At 31.0% G+C, this 24,287-nt stretch overlaps 1 protein-coding gene across 1 annotated transcript in view; it reads left to right on the top strand.

Annotated features, from left to right (window-relative positions):
- The window catches only part of AGPAT5 (1-acylglycerol-3-phosphate O-acyltransferase 5), a 62,537-nt gene that overhangs the window by 32,610 nt on the left and 5,640 nt on the right, over positions 1 to 24,287 (top strand). Inside the window, exon 5 of the mRNA XM_074287940.1 lies at positions 6,896 to 6,986. Within this exon, the coding sequence (XP_074144041.1) occupies positions 6,896 to 6,986 (91 nt within the window). The remainder of the gene's footprint in view (positions 1 to 6,895; positions 6,987 to 24,287) is intronic.

The following is a 24,287-nucleotide window of genomic DNA, read 5'->3' as shown; positions in this document are numbered from 1 at the left end:
AAGAATAGCTAAGTGATTCTTGTAAATATTCTGCATTGTACAATATTGCTGTACTATGTACAGTGCTTTCCTGATTCTGCTCACTTCACTTTGTATCAGTTCATATAAGTCCGGGTTTTTCTGAAATCATGGTGCTTGTCATTTCTTATAGCACAATATATACTCTATAGCAATTATATGGATTGTTCAGACAAATCGCAGTTGATGTGTTTCCTCTCTATTTCCAATTCTTAGCTATAACAAAAAGAGCTGCTATAAATACTTTTGTACAAATATACAAATATGTCTATCTCTGTCTCTGAGATAATGTTTTTTTAGTGTAATATACATATAATATATGTGTATATAATATAATATATAATGAATGCAAACTCTTTAAATAGGACATCTGTGAATTCGCTGATTTATCTGATAATGTTAGTAATTTGGGAACAACTTCAAAGTTTAACATGGGTGTTCATTGTTGTTATTAGTCATTTAGGTACAGAAGAGTATTTGAAAGATGAATTTCCTAGGTAACGGCTTGGGTAGGTCTATAAATATTCTAGATAGCAACCTAATGGTGATTCGACATGCAAATGAATTACATATTTACATATTACATATTACATATTTAAACTCAAATTTTTTTTTTAAAGAAGATTGGGATGGGGGAAGAGCTAGGTGATGCAGTGAATAGAGCACCTGAGTTCAAATTTGGCCTTAGAAGCTTGACATTTACTAGCCATGTGACCCTGCTCAAATCACTTAACCCCAATTGCCTTGCCAAAAAAAAAGTTCAATGCAAAATATATTTCAACTATTGAGAATAGACCCATACTTAGAAATAGTTTGAAGCATTTACCAACTTTTCTAATGAAAATTTGCTTTAAAAAAAAACAAAACTATAGCATGTTGAAGTATATCTGTGAATTATCTTTAGTTCTTTAAACACACTAAGTTGATGGCTAGAAAATATTCAAATAAATTGTCATTACCCTCGCACTTTGATAATAAAGAGTTTTAACATTATAGTTTTGCAGTATTTTCATGTAGACTTTATCCTGTTAAAGTCATTTTAAAAATCTTTTTATTCAGCGTTTATTCTGTTTTATTTTGCATCTTTCCATGTTTCTCTAAATCCTTTATATTTGCCATTTCTTAGGGCTTGTTATGTTCATAAAGTGCAATTTATTCAGATAGTCTGCAGTATTTGAGTATATATTTTCAGTGTGTATTCCATGAGTTTTCTTAACCATTCTGGGAAGCAATTTGGGATGCTAATAAAGTGATGAAATTATCGATAAACCCAGAGATGTCACCTGACATGTCTTGCTATATATATCTCCTAAGTTATAGATAGAATATAGTCTCAAATATTTACAGCATAATTTTTTATGACAGCAAAGACCTAGAAACAAAATAGACGTTTATGAATTTGTTTAGTGATGCAGTAAATCATGGCACAAGATTGTTTCTCATGTTCTCCATCACAAGTAACCATTAAGTAACCAGAACCAACAAAACAATATGGAAAATAACTCTAGCAACCCTCCTCCCTTCCCCCTAAATCATTGAAACTGAATGCTATGTCAGACATCACATATTATTAACCTAGGTGGGTGTTGGTTAGTTTTGCCGATTTTTTTTTTCCCCCCCTATTATTTTATTCTTCATTATAAGGGATGCTTATTTAGTAGGGGAGAGGTATTATAAAATAAAGGCAATTAAAATAAAAGATAAATTTATACTATAAGATAAAACCTAATAAATACTCAAAAGAAAAATGAAAATTTTTGAATGATTGTAATTCATTTAACATTTTTCAAATTAGAAATCCATTTCCTAAGAAGAGACATCTTAAGTGAACTTGAGAAATATGTATAATCTTGCTAGTGTTTTACATATGAAAGGGAGATTTATCTCTTAACTTCCCTGATATTTTCTCAAAAATTTTAGCTAATATAGTGCTTAGTATGTGTCAAGTACTGTGCTCAGTGCTTTATAATTACTATATCATTCGATCCTCACAACAATTCTAAGAAGTAGATACTATTATTATTCCCATTTTGCAGATGAGGAGACCAAGGCAAACAGCCTCAGTGATTTGCCCAAGAGGTAGGTAGTAGTTAGTATTTAAAGATGGATTTGAATTGAGGTCTTTCCACATTTCAGGTTCAGCATCCTATTCCACTGTACCACCTACCTACCCATGATGAAGATTCTAATGCATCCATCCCTACCTGATTTACAGAGCCTCTGTATCTTCCCAGAAGCCCCCAGTGGTCTTGCATATTGTTAGATATCTTTCTCATACTTTGCAAACATTCCAGGGGAGAAAGTAGACTGTCCATTCCCACTCCTCCATTCCCCTTCTTGTTACAGAACAAATCGTTTTAGTAGTGAATTTTTAAAATGTTCTCCTTTGCAACAATTCTATGTAATTTATTGGGTACTGCTATTTGTATCTTCATTCATTACCTTTTGATCCTCACTTTTACTTTTTTGGAGATCATAGAAATGAATCCTTGCAGTTTCCTAATACATACTTTTTTTTTTTTTTTTTTTGCTAAGGCAATTGGGGTTAAGTGACTTGCGCAGGGTCACACTGCTAGGAAATTTTAAGTGTCAGAGGCCAAATTTGAACTCGGGTTCTCCTGACTTGAGAGCTGATGCTCTATCCACTGTACTACCTAGCAATCCACTAGTACGACATACTCTTAAAAGAGACAGTAATAATCAGTGAAATAGCATAACTTTATAAAAGTTCATGCCTGCTTAACCTTTTTTTTTTTTTTTTTTTTTTTTTTTTGATAAGGTTAATTAGACTACATCGAGGAAATAAAATATATAGTTAGACTACATTTTAAGAAAACATTAATTCTTTAAGCAAAAATATTAACTACCTCTCATACTGGGAAAAAATCAAATCAAATTCTTATGACAAACATGTATAGTCAGTCAAACTATTTGCTTCAATGGCCATTTCCAAAAATATATGTCCCTCTATCTATAATATCTCACTACCAGGATTTTTTTTTTTTTTTTAATCATGGATGCTGTGAAAGCAGTTTGTCATTGCTTTGATCAAAGTTCAAAAATTTACAAAGGCAACTTTTAATGTTATATAAATAGTTCTCTTTTTGCTCAGGTCATAAATTAAAATATTTTCAGATTATTATAGAAAATGTAGAGGTGGGATAAGTGTGATATAAGTATAATGCCATCTTTATCAGTCTGATAAAATCTGTGGACCCTTTCTTAGAATAATGCTTAAAATTAATAAAATAAAAGTACAAACAACAACAGTTTTTTTGAAATAGCAGCATATATATAAAAATAAAAGTTCACAGACTCAAACTTTAGCACCCCTGGCTTTATAAACTGCTAGAAGGGGCACGTCTAAAGAATAGTTTCAGAATCAGTTTGAAAAGGGGGTTATTAATAGAGTCCCCCAATAGAACTGGATGCTGTGTAATTATTATTATTATTATTATTTATTATTATTATTATTATTATTTTTGAGACAGTTGGGGTTAAGTGACTTGTCCCAGGGTCACACAGCTAAGAAGTGTTAAGTCTGAGACCAGATTTGAATTTAGGTCCTCCTGACTTCAGAGCTGGTGCTTTATCTGCTGTACCACTTAGCTGCCGCTATACTCAACTTGGCTATGCAAAATTTTAAAACTTTGCTTTTTAAAAAAAAAATGAGATCATGTAAGTTGATTAGATAAATTTTTTTAAGATCTTGGGATCTTAATTAAGAAACATGTATAAATTATGGTAATTTTAGAAAGCTAGCATAATCATAGGCTATATTAAGAGAAACATAATATACAGGGACTGAAGAGGTGATGAGCCTTGCTTAGATTATGTGTGTTTTTTAGCATGTTCACCTGGATATTTTATACTGTTAAACTAGTATCTCAACGAGAACTACAATGTGGTAATAGCCCTTAAATCCACACCATATAAGTATCAATTTAAACAGTTCAGTATGTTTAATCTAGAAAAGAGAAGACTTAGGAAGAAGTGAGTATTTGATAATCTAAGTATCTTGTAAGTCTGATAAGACTTTTGAAAGACAACTTATTTTTTGTCTCAGAGGGAGAACTAGAATCAATATGTGGAAGTTACAAAGAGGCAAATTTAGGCTTGATATTTAAATTTAAAAATTTCTTTTTTTTCCCACTAGTATTTTATTTTTTCTAAATACATGTAAAGATAGTTTTCAACATTCATTTTTGTAAAACTTTGTATTCTAAATTTTTCTTCTTTCCTTCCCCCTCTCCAGGATAACAAACAATTTGATATAGGTTAAAAGTTTATTTAAAAAATAGTAAAACTTTTCAAAAAGTAGAATATTCCAAACATGAATATACTTTTTGAGGTTAAGGGTTACTTTTAAGAAAAGTTAAACCACTAATGTGATAGTATGGGAATTGAGTTAACCAGAGTGATTCCATTTTGTGATTCATTTGTGCAGTTATTTCAGTTCCTTGTCTATTTAATTATGAATCTAGTCTAATTTTTGCCTTATGGGAAAACTATTCAATTTTGGGAATTGTGAGAATAATTTGTTGTGTTTGAAATTTGTCGGGACACTGGACCACCTTAACTTAGAAGTTGCCACTGAAAGAGTCTTAATGCAGCATATAGATTATGCTCACCAGAAATGCAATCAGATATAATGATTTATAGAGTTTTTTCAAAATTACATAATCTTAAACAACCCAAATTATCTTATCTCAAAATTGGCCTTGTACTGATCATCAATTATTGTTTCTATGTTCTTTTGAGTATAGAGACTTGGGGAGAGTGCTTACATTTTTCTGATTTCAGAGAATTGCAGCTGTTCACTCACTCCCAAGTTGGAAAATTCCTAATTTTTTCTCTAGTTAAAAGTGATTGCCTAATTTTATTTCCTTCTTGACTGTTTTCTTTTAATTAGTTGGCTTCATTTTTAATGCATTAAAAAATCTATCTCAGTTCTGTATTGAGTCTTTGGACTTGCTAGTAAATCATATGTCTCAGATAATGTTTCCTCAGTTATTATCAATTGTCCATCAAAGTTTAAAGGATTTTTGTTTGGGTAGGCTTGATTAGGTGCTATCATATTTTGTGATTTTTGTGACGTTAATAATAGATCGTGATACATTGGTATGTTACCGTACACAATGATTTTAAGTATTTGGTAGGGCAGTGGATATGACCATGCATTCATCCTTTTCTGCCTTATCTCCTACATGTTTTACCAATAGTAGAGGGGGAACGAAGTACAACCAGCAGGGGCCCTGTTTCCTTTGATGTAAGCATTTAATTGGTTGCCTTTCTATACATCCATATCACAAATAAGAGATCTTGCCTTCTACTTCTCTATTTGGTGATATTTAAATGTGTTAGAGTACCACACCCAGTTTGTGTAGTTTGATTCTGTGTAGTATCTGGAAAATGTAGGTATATGAGTTGTAATTTGATTCATTCAATTGAATTGGGGTTGAAGTCTGTTAGATGGAAAAATTAGTTGTATACAAGTCATTTAAAAAAATAGTAATTTGGCTTTGTGGAAGTCAAAGATAATGTGATCCCCATTTAACTAGTTCATATCCTCTTAAAATAATTCAACCTATCTTTTAAACAGAATTCCCATGGTATTTCCTTGGCCTTTGCCATATTTCAATTTCTTTTCATCTTTACCTCTTTTTGATAATACATAATATAACTGTACAGTCCAATTGTTTGACTAGATAGTCAAACCAAATGCTAATAAATTTCAAAATCTAAATTTCTCACATCATTCTGTGCCTTTAATAAAGCATAATTTTGATTTTAAAGATAATACAATAAGGAAAAATGTTTCTTTGGCAGATGAGCAATTATTTAATATCCTTTTTTCAGATATTACAGATGAAAAGAATAAAATGTGTTTATCATATAATCTTCCATTTTTTTCTCCTATGATTTATGTGTGCTCTGAATGCTGGTAAATTGAAAAGAACTGGCATAGATTCTCTGTTTTTGACCCATTTTAAGTCTATAAACCATGTCTGTAAGCCAGTGTAGCTTTTATAGCTTTTCCAAGTTTCAAATTAGATTAGGGTTTCAAAGACATCTAAGCTTCCCCTTTCTACCCTTCTTTGTTTCTTGTTCTCTAAAAGTAAAAGGATGAAGATTGGGATAATTGGCTACTCTGTTAACATTCAGTTATGATTTCTCAAGTCTAGTTTCTTCACTTAAAATTATACCTACTTATGTCTACTAGATTTGTTCCGGAAAACTTATGTGTAAATTGAATCATTGTAAGTATTCTGGGAGAGCTTTTTATTTAGTGGAGGCTTATGTTGACCCTCTTTGTAAAATGAATATTCGCTCTAATTTATATTATAATTTATATTATATTCAAATAAATTATATTCAAATTTAAACAAATTGTGTGTATATGTGATGATGAATATTGATACTGACATAAAAAATGTTAATCATTTAAAAAATTGAATCTAAAAGTAATAATTGTAATGTGGGCCAGTATTTAATAGATAAATTTTGTTAGTCATGAAAATGGAAATATTATTAAGCCTTTTGACTATTCTGCCAAAGAATTCATGGTATGTTATGAATTATATATATATATATATATATATATATATATATATATATATATATATATATATATATATATATATATATATATAGTGTCTTTGTTGGGTTTATTTGTGCATATTTATTACTATATTTGCAATATAAATAATATGTAGAAGGAAAGAGTTTTTTAAATTAAAAAAAGTTCCATTAGGTCTGAATGGGTTGATAGATTTTCTTAGTTTAAAATAACATATATATTTATATATATTTTATATATTTACATATATATATATATATACACAGACACACACACACATATATATTTCTTTCACAGATGTATCTTGTGATTTTTCCAGAGGGAACAAGGTACAATCCAGAGCTAACAAAAGTTATTTCAGCTAGTCAAATTTATGCTGCTGAACAAGGTAAGTTGAAATTTAAAATTTGTCTTTAATTTCAGAGTTGATTTTTAACAAGTTGTTCTGATAATTCATAAATTACATTCCTTCCTGAAATAATTTCCTTCACCATGCATGCTTACATGCATGTGCACATATATACACTATAAACTACATTTTTTATATGCATTTTCTATTATATCTAATTTATAGACAAGGGATCGAATGTAAATGGAATAAGATCATATTACAAACTTTTGATGCCAAGGTTTTGATTATACTGTCTCTTATTTACATGTTCAGTTCAACAAATGTATACCAGACATCACGAGGGAAAAAAAGGGAAACAGCAATTTACCTAGCTTATATATTCTGATATGGAAAAGAAAATGTATAAAAATAATTTCAAGTGTAAAAAGTAAAAAGTACTTATCATCTGCTAAAATAGAAATATCATTTGATCATTGCTCTAAGGGATACTAGAGACTACCAGTAGTAGTTATGAGGAAGGGAAAGCATTCCAGACATGGGAAAAAACATTTGTAAAGATGACGTCATTATGTTGATGATGTTTCATCTGTTAGCATTTATATAATGCTTTTAAAGTTTGCCAAGTGCTTTACATCTATCTCATTTTATCTTCACAACATCCCTTGAAATTAGGTACTTTTATTATCCACATTTTGCAGATGAAGAACCTGAGGCAGAGATCAAATGACTTGCCCACATTCAAACACCTAAAAACTATCTGAGGATGGATCTCAACTTAGGACTTCTTGAATTCAGGTCCAGTGTACTTTCTATTGCCTCAAGTAGATACGTATAGAAGATGAAATATCATGAAGAAGAAAATTTGCAAATAGGGAAAATAGACAAATGTGACTAGAATGGTGGGTGAGATATATAAAATTTGACTAGAAGGATATTAATCTACTTATGATAGGCTTTATGTACCAAACAAGTGCTTTTGTATTTTATTCTAGAAATGTTATCCTAGAGCCATGATTATTAAGCCTGTGTTTAAAAATTATCAATATGACACTTGTTTGGATAATGAAGGAGGAAATGAGATAAAAGGACAATGAGAAGGAAAATAACTAGAGGAAGAAATGAATTAAGAACTTATTGTAGTTGTCCATGTGAAATGTAATGAGAGCATGAAATAGGGTGGTTGTAGTGTAGTATAAGGCGGAAAAGAAATGGATGAAAGAGATTTTAAGGGAATTGAATACATAAGACTAGGCAGAAAATTTAGCTTTGATGGTGTGATAGTATTAAAAGGTAAGGATGACTCTGGCTTTTAAACTGGATGATTAGAAGAATAAGAGTGTCTTTGATAGACATAAAGAAGTAGAAGAACAGGTGGATTTAGGGAGAAAGTTAATGAATTTTGTGTAGGACAATTCTGGGTTTCTAATAATTATAAGAAGAGTAAAAGTAATATCTAGCATTTTAAGGTTTGCAAAGCACTTTACAATATTTTATCCTGATAGCATCCCTCTGATTTAGGTTATCCCCATTTTGCAGATGAGCAAACTGAAGAAGAAATGAGTAAGTGACTTGCCCAGGGTCATATAACTAGGAAGTGTCTGAGATCTGATTTCAGTTCAAATTTTTATGATTTCACTCTTATGTATTGTGCCACCTAGTTGTCTTTGAGGTTGCCAAGTAAAGAAGTCTGGTGAGCAGTTAGGAATTTGAGATTGAAATTCACAAGAAAGTAATATTGTTGTATGTTAGTAGAATTTTTGATTTTTAGCAAAGTTCATTTATTTCCATCACTATAAGTTATAGTTGGATTTTAAGAGTCATTTCAGTTTTGTGGATTAAAACATTAAACAGTAAGAATGCAACTTTTCCATATTCATATAGTTGTGAAGTATCAGAATATAAGCTACATTATGTCCTAAATAGATGTCTTGTTATTATTAGTTGAATATTTAGTATATATTTCTAGAACTCTGTGTGCTAGGTAGTAGTAACAGTTGAAAAATAGAGTATTAATGTCCTTGGGCCATCTCCAGTTGTCCTGATCTATATCTTGACACTGAACTCTCATGGCTTTTGGAGAAAGTGAGACTGGTGACTTTGCACAACCTGCCTCACATAAATCCAATTCACTTGCAGTTTAAGACATCATCTTCCTGATGTCTTCATCCGTTCTCTTCCAGAACAAAGGACAAACAACATTAATGTTCTTATTAAGGATTCTTTCTTCATGTAACTTAAATTCTAGATGGGGAAATAAAGTATATATGATTGGTGAAAAATAGAACATCTCATTTAAATGTAATATATGGTGTAAAATATCTGAAAAAGGAAAGAACAGAGAGCTCAGTGGAGCTAGTGATATATCATGGACAAGTAGGTTTCTTTTAATAATGAAGTAGGCAGAAATTTTGTATGGTTTTACATATCCTTAAAGAATTGTTCCCTCTATGCTCCCCCCCCCCCCCAATTTCAAGGTGTAATATAAAGTACAATTTTATTTGTACATATTTATTTGTACTTCTTACTTTTTTTACATAACTTATTAAACTAAAGTCTTGATCAAAAACTTATAATTCATCCCATTACTATGATAAAAAAAAAATCAGGAATACCTTGAAAATAGTAAATGCTGTACATCATTTATTGATGATATTTGGGAAACATAAGTTGGTAAGGGCAAATTTTGGATCAATGCTTAGTTCTGATACCACCTCATTTAATTACATGATTCCTTTCCTAATATTTCTCACTTCTTCAGTGCCTCCCTCTCAAAATTAATTTTTATTTATTTAGTATATAATTTGTACAATATGAAGTATATTTCATTAGGAAGCTCATTTACAGAATTTTATTTTTAAGGCAAATAATTTATTAAATAATCACAAAGAACATTTTTATTATGGCTAAATAAACTAAATTTTTTTTTTTTTTTTTTTTTTTTGGATGAGGCAATTGGTGTTGTGGCTTGCTCAGGGTCACACAGCTAGGAAGTGTTAAATGTCTGAGACCAGATTTGAACTGAGATTCTCCTGATTTTAGGACTAGTGTTGTATCTACTGTGCCATCTAGCTTCCCCCTAAATATTCATTTTTAAAATGAACACATTTTGCTTAAATTTTAAAAATCTGATATGAAAATAAGTATTTTGGGGAAGATATTAAACTATGCCTGGAGACACAAGAAGACACTTCATTTTGCATTCCTCAGCTTCTCAGGGGCTTGAGAAATTTAAAATCAGAGGCATATTACAAGTGTTTGGTTACCAGCATTTCTGGAAAGGCACTGTTCTATCACTTTTGTCTATAATGTGTTTCCACACAATAAATCAAATGGTAATATTACATAGCACAGCATTGATATATGATTTTCTTCTCAATTTCCCCTCCCATTTTAAGCATATGCTGCATGTGACAAGCAGAATTTAGTCAAATTAGTCAATAGGTTATTGTTCACATTGCAAAAAGGATTCTGCATATTATTTCTCAGTAGTCAGTTTACACCTACATTTAATTCTTCAAATTTCCTAATTTTATTAATTCTTTTACAAGAAAAAATGAATCTATATATAATTCAATGTGTAATTTTAAAAGCTGATTTTGATTACTTATATGTATAATTAAAATGGGTTTTTGACCTTCTTTTTCTTTTTTTGGGGGGGTGTGCTCTTATTTCTATATGCCTTTCTTTCCCTTATTTGGCTTATTGGAAAAAGAAAAAGAAAAGCAAAATCTATTTTTTAAAACATATGCCTGGTCAGACAAAGCAAATTCCCATGTCTAAAAATACAAGTTTTATTCTGTAACTTGACCATAACACTTCTTTTGTAGCAGGTGAGAAGGGAATTGGTCTTCTAGAATCATGATTGATCATTGCATTTATCAGAATTTAGCCTTTTCAAAAGTTGTTTGCTTTTGTAGTATTGTCATTGTAAAAATTATTCTGGATTGCTTAAATTACTCCATTTCATATAAGTCTTCTCTGAAACCATCCTTTTCATTATTGCTTATGACACAATAATATTTCTTTAGATTTATATACCATAATTTGTTCACCCAATGCTGCAATTGTTGTTGAGCTTCCCCTTAGTTTTCAGTTCTTTTCCTCCAGAAAGAACTGATGTATTTGGTAAATGTTGTCTTTATGATTTTACCTATATTGGACTTGTTTGTGCAGAAAAATTTAAATTTTTGGTAACTTAAATTTCCTACTTAATTAGGCTTAAGTAATTAAGATCCTTTTGGTTATGAACTTTTCATTTACCCAGTTGTGTTATTCTTTGCTCAAGTCATATCTATTTGCAGTTTGTCTTGATATTATAGTATGAAATATTTATTTGTTTGTATTTCTGGCAGTCTGCTTTCAGTTTTCCCCTTCAGTCTTTGTCAAATAGTGAGACCAGTAAAGACCTTACTCAATAGTAAGGGTCCTTATATTTGTTGAATACTTTGCCATTATATTTATTTGCTTCTTTGCAATAACAATGATAGAACAAGTGATATAATGCTTTATTTTCATTTTAAAGTTTTTTTTTTTTTTTTTTTTTTTACAATTTTTGCTTATATTAGACTGTTCAGCCACTTCATTTTCAGTCAGAAAATATGCATGAGAATATTTAGGCTTCATGCTTTAGGGAAAAAAAAATTAATGTTGACTTTAAAGCTTTTAATATTTATTATCTCAGATAATTTTACTCCAAAGCCCATTTTAGATATTTTCCACACATAAATGCTTTCATAAAATATATTCATTTGAATTATTGATAATTTTGATAGTTTATGATTCTCAGACTGAGGATGATTTCTGAGATGTCTAAAAGCATATAACTCACTGAGGGCCAAGAGAAGAGTTAGGTAATCTCTTTTAAAGGATAATTTTTATATACTTACTGATTTTTTCCTATTCATTTTCCATAAAATTTAAACATGTTCCTCTGCAAAATATTTTTAACTCTAAAATACTATTCAGTCTTGAAATCAAAATAAGCTTTAAAAATTAAAATATTAATAATAAAAATTAAGGGCAGCTAGGTGGCGCAATGGAATAGAGCACCAGCCTTGAATTCAGGAAGACCCGAGTTCAAATTTGGTCTCAGACACTTAACTCTTCCTAGCTGTGTGACCCTGGGCAAGTCACTTAACCCCAGCCTCAGGGGAAAAAAAAATAATAAAAATAATAAAAATTAAATATCTTAATCCTAAAAAAAAAATGTCACAAAATATTTGAGTTTTTCACATTCCAATTTACTCTCCCAACCCTAGTGTTTCATCATATTGACACAAAAAATCAGTGCAATGTAGGATTATTTTTTTCTTTGGTTTATATAATTAAAAATTGGCAAAAAAACAAAAAATAAAACAACAACCCGACTGAGCAATGGCACAGTTAAACTAAATACATAGTGTCAAGAAATCATCCAAGATAAGTACTTCTTAAGTATATACACTGTGGTAAATTTACATATAAAAAGAATGAAAAAGATTAAAAAAAAGAGAATTTTTTTTTTCCCCACAAGAAATCATCTGTATCCTAAAGAAAACTGCATTTACAGGGAATAAAACTAGTTAAGAGAGTACATTATAACAGTATATACAAGTTATTTGAAGTGGGAGAGAGGACACTAATAATCAAGAATGGGACTAGACAGGAGGTAGAATCAGAGAAGATGTTTGAACTGAGTTTTGAAGGTAAAAATAGCGAGGAATACATTCTAGACAGCTGTGCCAAGGTATAGATAATGCAAATGAAATGTCAAGTATATGAGGAAAAGCTTAGAGGCCTTTTTGACCTCTTTGACTAGACTGGAGAGTGAATGAATGGAAAGTATGTAAATCAAACATTTACTGTCAATAAATCATAATTTTGTGATCCTCATGAAAGTTCAAGAAGCTTTGTTTTATAAAAACATTGATTTTACACCTGTATGGAGAATAGAATAGAGAAGGTGAAGAAGCAGAGTCCAATCTGGAAAATATTCCATTTCCATATCATTTCTCCTCCATTCCCTTTGATTAACTCAAATAGCCTCTATTCTAATTAGGCTCTTGCCCAAACTCTAGGATCTAGAGTCTGTGATTGGACAGATGCAAGAAATGAAGTGGAGGAAGAACTGATGAAATTTGGATGGCTGATTATAAATGGGGGTTTGGGAGGGATTGAAGTCATTGAGAGGGAAGTGAGGGTGACCAGAAAAGTGATGATGTCCTTAACAGAAATGGATGTTTGGAGGAGAAATGAGTTTTTGTTAATTAAAAAAAAAAAAAAAGTTTAATGGAGGCAATTTATTTTTCTTAATATGCTTTAAAATTATTAACTAATGTAGCCCATAATGCTCATTAAAAAAAAACAAGCCTTAAATCTGATTTTCATAATATCCATATGAAATATTTGGGAATTAAGTTGTCTTTTAAGAGACAAGGAATCAAGTAGGTTGGAACTTGGTAAACAAATTGTTTGTCAAGTCAATTATTAAGCAAAGCAAATTATTGTCAAGAGTCCAGGGTGTACAATCTTATTTCTAAATTCTGTGGTTCCTGGTTATTTTTATTTGATCATCTTTTTTTTTTTTTTCTGTGAAAAGTAGGATTCTATAAGAAGTCTTTAAAAAAAATTACATAAACAATTTGCCTATCAAGTTAAACTTTTAAATACTAGTTTGTTGAAATTCTCATCTTTTTATTATTTATTGGTGGCCTATTTTCCACTGTGCACAAGGGAAGTTAAGCTTTCTGGACAATGTAATCTATGTCAACATGTTTTTGTTTTTCCTTCCTCTGAGATCACAAATAAACTGTTAGTTGAAAATAACACAGGTACACTCTAATCCGTCTCTTAATTTTTCTTGAATAGAGTTGAAACCTGAAACATATGTGATATTTACACTATAAGACTTAGTCATAAAGTAGCTAATTTTCCTTCTGATTCTTAATTTCTCTCAATGAATATGTATATTTTTATATATATGTACTGCTCTGTTACACTTAAAATGTTAAGATAGTTATTCTCTTTGATTCCTCTTTTGGCTATCAACTAGCTTATATTTTGTATAATTCTAAAAGACAAAAGTTAGATCCTGATTTTACTGTGAAATTTTCAATTTAAAAGTTAGTAAATTTTTTGTATTTATCATACTAGGAGTACCCAACATTTTTCACTATCTGAGTTATTAAATATGTTCTATTTGATACACATATTTTATGAAAACTTATGTTTGTAAATATGTCAGGTACTATTCAGAATAATTTAGCAGTTCGTGGCTTTTTTTAAAAAAAGTAATTGGTAGTTATTTAAAAGTTTATTATAAATGAAGAAAATGGGCCTTGGGATCAACCAGTGATTTTTTTTTTTTTTTTTTTTTCAGGATAAATGTTAACTTTCTTCTTGTTATTTGTCATTGTTATATATGTAGTTTCATTTATTTTCTGATATAAAATTCTAATTGTTGTAATGTTATCATAGCTCTCTGATTTAGCATATCTTTATATTTAATTGCATCTAAGCAGTAATTCTTTTCATTCTTAGTGCAACTTAGAAAAAATAATTAAAAATTTTTTTAGCAACCCATTCATATTTGTCTATCTTAAGATACATAAGCACATTGAAGACTCTTCGTACTTTCTCTTGACATTGAGAAGATGTCAGTAGTGCAAACTTTTATCCATCACATTTTATTACATGATAGTGCATCTTCTTTTATGCTTATACAATTCTTTGATAAGACTGCATTATTTTGCTTCTTCATAATTTATTGTTTGTAGTATGTTTTAGCCAACTCCTGGCTACCAGGCACCACTTCCTTGGCCTCTGGGTGGCAGTCAATTCTAACTTTTTTGGACACTATACTATTCCATAACTAGGCAGTCACACATTATTATCATTGATAGCCTATTAATATTAAAAAGATGGACATTTATGTCAAGAAATTTGAGACCATTAAAAAACTGTTGCAGTTTCCCAAAGGTAGTCTGGGACCAGCTCTTCCAACTTCTCAATTTTGCTATCAATTCATATATTGAAAATGTCTTACACACACACACACACACACACACACACACATTTTATATATATATATCTATCTATATATGCACACATTCACAGAGAAACTCTTCAGATCGTTAATTAAATAATAAGTTGTTTGTTTTTTTAAAGAAGGTACTCCATTGTAAAGGAGACTATATGTTTTCTAATCTTTGACTTGCTTCTAGTGCCTTGTGATGTAGAATATTTTGCATCCATAGAAGACCTACTTTGATGCCCCCTTGTGGCATGGAGATGACTCTGATTTCTCAAAAGCTTTGCCAGTGAAATACAAGCTTTGGCACCTTCTATCAAGCTGAAAAGTTTTAAAGTATGGTTTCATTGACAAACTCTTATCTTCTCTGCGAGGCCCAGTGTAAGCAGATATGGAGAGGTTTGACTGATAGGTTCTATCATTAGGTGAAGAGTGCTTTTTTATTTATTCTAAATAAAATTGGAGGAGGAAGGGAATGCTTTCAGCTGGATGGCATAAAGAAATGTTATTTGCTGTAGAAACATGTTTTTTGTTTTTAAAATCATATCCCTGAATCATTTAAATTTATTAAAATGCTACCTAGAAAAACTAAAGAAATTGATTTTACTTTTTATGTTAAAGATATTAAGGATATTCCATTATTTTAAAAATTCAAGTTCTAAATTATTATGTGTGAATATTCTGTTGCAGAGCTGGAACTATATGAAACTATAATAACAGCTAAAATTAGGATATTAAAAAAACAGGATTTAAGTACTTAAGCATTGTGCTTTAAATATATTATTTTAGTTGATATAACCACCTTGTGAGGTAGGTGTTATTAAATGTTCATTTTGTATATGAGGAAAGGGTGAGAGATTTCTGTAATTCAGTGTCTAAAATAGGATTAAAAACTCAGTAGGATTAAACTTCTTTAAAGTCATGTCCCACTAAACAGAATTACATATAACAAAGGATAGAAAATGCTTCTCCCCATTAGGATCTAATTATTTTTAACTATTGAAATTAAAATAATATATTTAGCTTGTTAATTAGAAATATTGTGCTTTTTATCATATTACTCAGTCAAAAGAAGCAGGGGAATTATTTTAAGTAGTAAAAGGAAATTATTTTTCTGTTTTGTATCTTCTTTTTCCAAATTTATTTTGTAGTCTGAGCTTATCCAATGATGTGGGCATTTTCATTTATATGGTAGGATAGAAAAAGAAAATTACACGCAATATTGCAGATTTGCCTTTTTAAAAAAGTATATAATAAATTCATTCTGTAGCTTTCAATCTGTCCTGCTTGTGTTTTTCTGGTCTTCAAAACAATGTTATTTGAAAATGAATTTAAAATCAGCCAATGTTTACTAAGCATCTTCTATGGTTCAAAACACTTGCTAATAATATAAAGATAACACAATCCTTCATTGTAGAAGGACTTAACAAATGAATAAAGAATACTCATAAGTTAGATTATAGATGGTATAGTAGATAACAGTGCCAATCCTGGAGTCAGGAAGAGTTGGGTACAAATCCAGCCTCAGACACTTGCTATGTGACCCTAGGGAAATCATTTAACCATGTTTGCCTTAGTTTCCTCATCTATAAAATGAGCTAGAAAGGGAAATGGCAAACCATTCTAGTATCTCTGCCAAGAAACCCCGAAATGAGGTTATAAAGACATTATAAACAACAACAGATAACTGCTAAAATGTAAAGTGTACCTAAAGAGGCAGCATAGGGAATAGTATTTAATTTATAGAAATAGGAAGATAAATAGAATGTAAGGTTCATGAATACACAAACTGATTTTTTTGTGTGTTCCTAGTGTCTAGGATGACCTCATAAGTGACAAATACTAGGATTACTATATTGAGAGTAATAAAAGGTACCACTAGGAATTCAAAGGTATGTTCCCCAGTAAAATATTATTTTAGTATATTGTTTTTCAATTGAATCCTTTACATCAATAGCATGCCATCCCCCCAGATTTTGTTCTAGCCTCTTTGCAAAATTTTCAGCTATGAATTTCATTTGCAAAACTTTATCACAGGATTTTAAAAAAAAAATCCTGTTTTTATAGATCTTAGCATGAAGTCCCCTTTTTTCCCCCCAGCTTTAGAGATGAATATTGCTTTCATCTGGATTTCCAAATTGGATAAGATTCAGTAACCTAAGAAGGAAATTTTTTTCTGATTAAATTAAATTCTTAATTATTTTTAGGTTTGACTGAAAATAAATTAAGCAACTTCTTTCCAGGATTTAAATTAAATATGTTGGTCTTTCTTTCCTTTCTTCTTTCTTTTTCTTTTTCTTTTTCTTTTTCTCTTCACCAGTCTCTCCATTGTTAAAGTGCTTTTGCAGTGAAATCACACTATGGTCTCTGTGCAACTAATTTCTTTAGAAGGAAGTAATATCTAAAGAAAAAAAAAAGTTAACATTTTCTAAGTATGCTTCTTTTTTCCAAGTGAGGAATAAAATATGATGGATAGAATGTTGAATTATGAATCAGAAAAGATTTGTACTTGAATTCCTTCAGATAATTTTTATCTTTGCAAGCACTGCTCAGTCTCTCTCTCTCTCTCTTTCTCTCTCGACACTCAGCTGCTCATTTGTTTAATAGTAAAAATATTTGTATGATACTTATTTTAAAATATTGCTAAGAAGTTCAAATGGGACAATGTGCTTAGTAAATCTCAAAGTTTTATTAGCTTTTTGTTTATCAGTAAGATCATGAGGTACTAAGAGTAGTTTAGTGAAGAGGAAAAAACTAGCTTTTCATCTCAAACATACACATACTTCTTTATATACATACATATTTTGTGTATAAGAATGTTTATGCACATGCATATATCTCCTTTGTCTAGTCACTTAATCTCTTTGAGCCTTAGTGTTTTCATGTACAAAATAAAGATTATAATGCTTAAAAATTATTGTAATACATAGAATAGAATTTTTAATGAAAGGTAAAGAAAGTATTCATTCCAGTTGGAGAATCTCTGACAATATTCTTGGGGCCCTAGTTTGTAAAATGAGGAGTTTGGGCTAGTAGCTGTAAAGTTCATTCAGATTTAAATTTATCATCCTTTGAGTCTTAAGCTGTGATTGTTGTCTCTTCTTAGTAAAAACTCCCCTTATATACTTTTGAAGGATTAAGTCAAAAAAGATTTAGTTACAAAAGCATGAGGACACAGAACAGTGTATGTAATGTATCATTCTTAAATGACAAGTACCTATACAAGTCTTCTCAATTCCATGTGATCTGGAGTTTTTGTTTTATTTTTAATGATTATGATGATCATGTTGAGATGGAACAAGGCATAATGGATAGAAATCTGGCCTCAAAGTTAGGAAGACTTGGGTTTAGATCTTTTCCCTTCATGAGCCCAGTTAAAAAAGTCGCTTGATTTTAGCCCTCTGTATGGCTGTAAATTGCAGAAAAAGGTACTGACTTGCATTGGTATAGATTTTTTTAATCCAGAAAGTTCCCTATACTAATGAAATCCACAAATCCTGTTTCTTTCCCTATACCCTATGATTACATTAATTCTTTTTCTCTTGGTGAACCATACTTAAGTCTCTGACATAAATTTAATTTGATTGTGATGAATTTTTAAAATGTTGCTGATTTTTACTCTAATAATTTTTTGAATCATGTGTTATCTTTGGCTTATGGTTTTCTTTCTTTGTGTTATTTTTCCCTAGTTTATATGTTAGTACTATGGTTGTCTCATAAAAGGAATTAGCCATAAATTTTTATGTATACAAATCCCAAAAGGGAATTTTTTTTTAAAAGAGGAAAAGGACCTAATTGTACCAAAATATTTATAGCGGCCCTCTTTTTAGGGTGGAAGGATAGAAAATGAAGGGGATTCTCATCAATTGAATAAATTATGGTATGTGATTATGCTGGCATATTATAGTTCTGTGGGAAATGATGAACAAGATGTTCTCAGAAAAAACTGGAAAAGTACTCTGTGAACCCCAGCAAACAAAGTGAAATATACTGAGAACAAAGTAATAGCAATATTTGTGGAAATATCAGCTGTGAAAATTTTGCTCTTCTTAGCAATATAATGATCCGTGATTAATCTGAAGGACTTTTGATGAATTGTGTCTGAATAGAGATTGAAGCATACTCTTTTTTTTTTTTTTTTAAATTTTAATATTCTTGAAGGCTTTTGGGGGCATGGGGAGTCTGTTTTCTTTTGCAACATGACTTTTAATGAAATGTTTTGCATAATTTGACATGCCTTCTTAATGGGGCTTGGGGTAGGGAGGAAGGGAGAGAATCTGGAACTCAAAAGTTTTAAAAACAAATGTAAAAAAGTTGTTTTACATGTAACTGGGAAAAAGAAAAACAAAACATTTTTATGTATCAGTTTTTAGAACAATTTGTGTAGTATAGCTATCTTTTTGTTTAGAAATTGATGGTAAAGTTCATCTTTAACTTCATTTGTACCAGTTATTTCATTGGTAGTTCCTCTATAGTTAATTTCTTTATAGCTAATTTTAAGTTCTTTCTTAAAGTGAATTTATGTCAGTTTTATTTTTCTAAAGGAAATGAATGAAAAAAATTATCAGTTAATTCTGTGTTCACATAAACCTTCATTCCTTTAAATTTCAGTTTTACTGACATGCTTATCTATAATAGATTATGCTAATTCTTTTTATTTTCTGATGCGATTTTACCTTATTCATTTTATATAGTAATCTGATTTTTCTTCCTTTTTTAAATTAATTTTATGATTATAACATTTTTTGACAGTACATATGCATAGGTAATTTTTTACAATATCCCTTATACTCCCTTCTATTCCGAATTTTCCCCTCCTTCCCTCCACCTTCTCCCCTAAATGGCAGGTATTCCCATATATATTAAATATGTTATAATATATTCTAGATACAATATATATATATATATATATATATATATATATGTGCAGAACTGAATTTTTGTTGTTGTTGTTGTTGTTGCAAAGGAAGAATTGGATTTAGAAGGTAAAAATAACCTGGGAAGAAAAACAAAAAGTGCAGATAGTTTACATTCATTTCCCTATGTTCCTTTCTCTGGGTGTAGCCAATTCTGTACATCATTGATCAATTGGAACTGGATTAGATCTTCTCTATGTTGAAGATATCCACTTCCATCAGAATACATCCTCATACAGTATTGTTGTTGAAGTGTATAATGATCTCCTAATTCTGCTCATTTCACTCAGCATCAGTTGATGTAAGTCTCTCCAAGCCTCTCTGTATTCATCCTGCTGGTCATTTCTTACAGAACAATAATATTCCATAACATTCATATACCATAATTTACCCAACCATTCTCCAATTGATGGGCATCCATTCATTTTCCAGTTTCTAGCCACTACAAAAAGGGCTTCCACAAATATTTTGGCACATACAGGTCCCTTTCCCTTTTTTAGTATTTCCTTGTGGTATAAGCCCCTTGGGTTATAAGCCCAGTAGTAGCACTGCTGGATCAAAGGGTATGCACAGTTTGATAACTTTTTGGGCATAATTCCAGATTGCTCTCCAGAATGGTTGGATTCTTTCACAACTCCACCAACAATGCATCAGTGTCCCAGTTTTCCCACATCCCCTCCAACATTCATCATTATTTTTTCCTGTCATCTTAGTCAATCTGACAGGTCTTCCTTATTTTTTTTTTTAATAAGATAAGTTAAAGATTAGTTTTTGACAGTAGTTTCCTAATTGGTAAACCTTTCATTCTCTTCTTTTTCCAACCCATTTTATATAGCTATCAAAATAATCAAAGTTTATCTCTAAGTATATTACCCCTTTTGAAGGATTTTCTGACTCCTCAGTTTGATCTTTAGAGTTCTTCACATTTTGGTTCTGTCCTAATTCCAGACTTATTTCATGTTACATGTCTTGGCACACATTATATTTCAGTCAAACTCTACTATTTGCTACTCCCTCCTCTCTCCTAACTCAGCACTTTTGCATGTTTTGCATGCTTACACTACTTGTCACCATATATAGAAATCCTTTCTTGATTTCCTCTAATTTTCTGACTTTTCTTAGATTATAGGATATGTTATAAGTGTGGTAAGGTCTTTTTTTTTTTGTCTTTTTATTCCTGGTGCCTTGAACATAGTTTACAATTACACATTCATTTAAAACAATCTTAAGTAACTATTATTGTAGCACATTTTATTTTTAATAATAGCTTTTTATTTTCTAAACACATGCAAAAATGGCTTTGAATTTCAACACTCACCCTAGCAAAACTCTTGTATTCCATATTTTTCTCCCTCTCTTCTTCCCACCTTCTCATCTAGAGAGTAAATAATCCAATACATGTATAACACATTTTAACAATTATATTATTTTCTGTTGTCTTCCATCAGAAGACATGCAGAGTTTAGAATCAACAGGGAATCACAAACCTTTGGTTCCAGTACAAATTTTCAGTACCTGAATGACCTTAGATAATTCCTCTGAATAGCTCCATTTTTCTTCTCTGTGAAATGGGTGATTTAGATGAAAGAATCTTTTAAATTCATTCCTACTTCATTGCTTAATGATCTGGGATCACCTAGCCTCAGCTTTGTTAGAGTTCCAAGAGTCATCTAGTCCAACTTCTTTACAATGCAGGAATCTTTTCTAAAACATTGCCCCAAAAATGGTGTATATACTTCTGGTTAAGCAATTTCAGTCATTTGATATTGTTTCATCTTTTCCTATGCTATACCACTGTTCTTCATCCTTACTGTGACCTTCAATTTCCCTTGCCCCAGTTTTCTTCCTGATATTATCTCTGCACTGGATGTAGCCTCCACCCTTTCTTAAATTGACTTCATCCCAAATCCCTACTCTTTTACTCTGTTATTATTAATCATATCTTGCCAAACTGCATTTGTGGATTACACTACCTGTACTCTTCTCATTCTCTATCTTTAATTCTGTTGGCATTGAGTGCTAAAGAAAATCACAAAAGATTGCTCACTAGGTCCACTAAAATTTTGCTATATAATCTCAACTGTGCCCTCACTGTATCAAGGTTGTATTTATACTTCCCTTATAAATTATCTATCTGGCTCCCTGTGTAGCACTTTTTTATGCCTCTCCAAACCTCTCATGGTTTTCCTTCTTTCACCCTCTCAGCTGAGAATGTTTGCATTTGGAAAAAAAAGACCTCTTTACTCTCCTCTTCATTTCACTTTACTTCAAATATCTTTTCCCACTAACTCTTCCTTCACCCTGTTTCAGGTGAAGCATGTCTCTTTTCAAGGCATACATGGATATATATGTATATATACATCCCAGTCCATTCCATTTTTAGTAGAATGTGTTTGCTACTACCCCCACACTCATTTTTTTTGACCCTGTCTATTTAATCATTTAATTGAAACTGCTCTCCCAGGTTGTCACTGATCTCTTCCATGACAGATCTGACAATCTTAATTCAGTTCTCCTTGACCTTTCCATAGCGTTGGCTACCTTCTTTTTCTTGATGCCTTCTTTTAGGTTTTCTGGTATTCCTATTTGATTTTTCCTTTTGCTTATCTGACTGTTCCTTCTCAGTCTTCTTTATTGGGTCTTCATATCTACATCATAACTTTTAACCATGGGGTGTTCCCCAAGGCTCTATCATCTATATTATTTTATGTAGAGTTTTCATCTCTGTGCAAAAAATATTTAGAACTACTTATCTAGTCTTATTCTTGCTGCTCTCTCCAGCTACCTGACATTTCAAATTTCAAACTTCCAATATGTCCAAAACTGAATTTACTAAATTTCCCTCTTCCTAACTTATTACTGTTGAAACTTTCACTATCCAGTCACCTAGGTTCATACTCTGTTAATCTTTGATCCTCTCTCATTCCTCACGTCTAATATATTGCTAAACTCCACTTTTCACAACATCTCTCTTATATACATTTTCCGACACTACTTTTACTCTGTTGTAGATCTTCATCTCCTAGACTAGCTGGTCTTTCTACTTTGAATAGGTTAGAGACCTACTACTACTACTACTGCTACTAGTAGTAGTAGTCAATACTCCCCTTTTATCTCACCAGTCGTCCTTTGATACCTCTAGGATCAAATATAAAATTATTATTAATCATATCTTGCCAAACTGCATTTGTGGATTACACTACCTGTACTCTTCTCATTCTCTATCTTTAATTCTGTTGGCATTGAGTGCTAAAGAAAATCACAAAAGATTGCTCACTAGGTCCACTAAAATTTTGCTATATAATCTCAACTGTGCCCTCACTGTATCAAGGTTGCCTCTATCTTTTTTTCTGCATTAAAATGTGTAGGGACTCTGCCTTTCTTCATTGTGCCTGGAACAGGGAAAGAATTTTTAAAAATTCTTGGTTTATCAAGGAAAATCATGCCATTTTAATGTTATATTAAGGCAGATTTCTATGTAAATTAACTTAAAATACATTCTACATTAATATGCTTGTAGAATTGGGTAGGGAGTAAGTAAGAGATTCAGCCATATTTATAATACAAAGGAATTTGTAAAGTTCATTTACAAAGACTTGGATTTTCAAATGTTTTCTACCACATTTAATGTTAGTTTTAAACTGAGTATGAACACACATACTTATTATGAGTATATACTATTATATGTCTTTTTTAGTTAAAAGATATTTAGTTTGTTGTTTGTTATATTCCTTAGTGGAACATGGCCTGTGGTTTAGATATACAGTGAATCATGTGAGTTATAGCCTTACTCATCAATGAGGACAGCTCATTGAGCAGTAGTTCCAGAGCTTAGTATGTTAAATCCCTTAGCTTCAGGCTGTAGTATAGATGTTAAGAAGAGTTGGGATGAAAACCATGGCCTATTCCGATTTATAGATATAATCAAGTTTGTTATACCAAATTATTAGAGGAACCATTTGAAAGAGTCACATTGTTAGACCCAGAAAGGCTCTGAAAATCCATTAAAAATTAGTGGGGGCAGTTGATGGAGCAGTGGATAGAGTACCAACCCTGAAGACAGGAGGACATGAATTCAAATCTGGCCTCAGACACTTAACACTTAACACTTCCTAGCTGTATGACCCTGGGCAAGTCACTTAACCCCAATTGCCTCAGCAAAAAAAGCAAAAAAAAAAAAAAAAAAAAAAAAGTGGCTCCAAGTATTAGGAATTGAGAGTGCAGAAGAATTTTGTTAAGTCCTTTTCAGTCATGTTACAGAACCTTCCTAAGGAAAGTATTATTTATAAATGAAATCTTAAGTGATAAACTAGTCCAATCCCCTTATTTGTGGAACTGAAAGTTACATAGGTAATAAGTAATATAATCACTTTTAGAAACCAATATTCTTTCCAAATACTCTCAGAAATATTG

The sequence above is a fragment of the Sminthopsis crassicaudata genome, chromosome 2 (genome assembly GCF_048593235.1).
Source record: "Sminthopsis crassicaudata isolate SCR6 chromosome 2, ASM4859323v1, whole genome shotgun sequence".
Lineage (NCBI taxonomy): Eukaryota > Metazoa > Chordata > Mammalia > Dasyuromorphia > Dasyuridae > Sminthopsis > Sminthopsis crassicaudata.
Note: the sequence above shows the minus strand (reverse complement) of the source record. Positions and strands in the feature narration are given on the sequence as shown.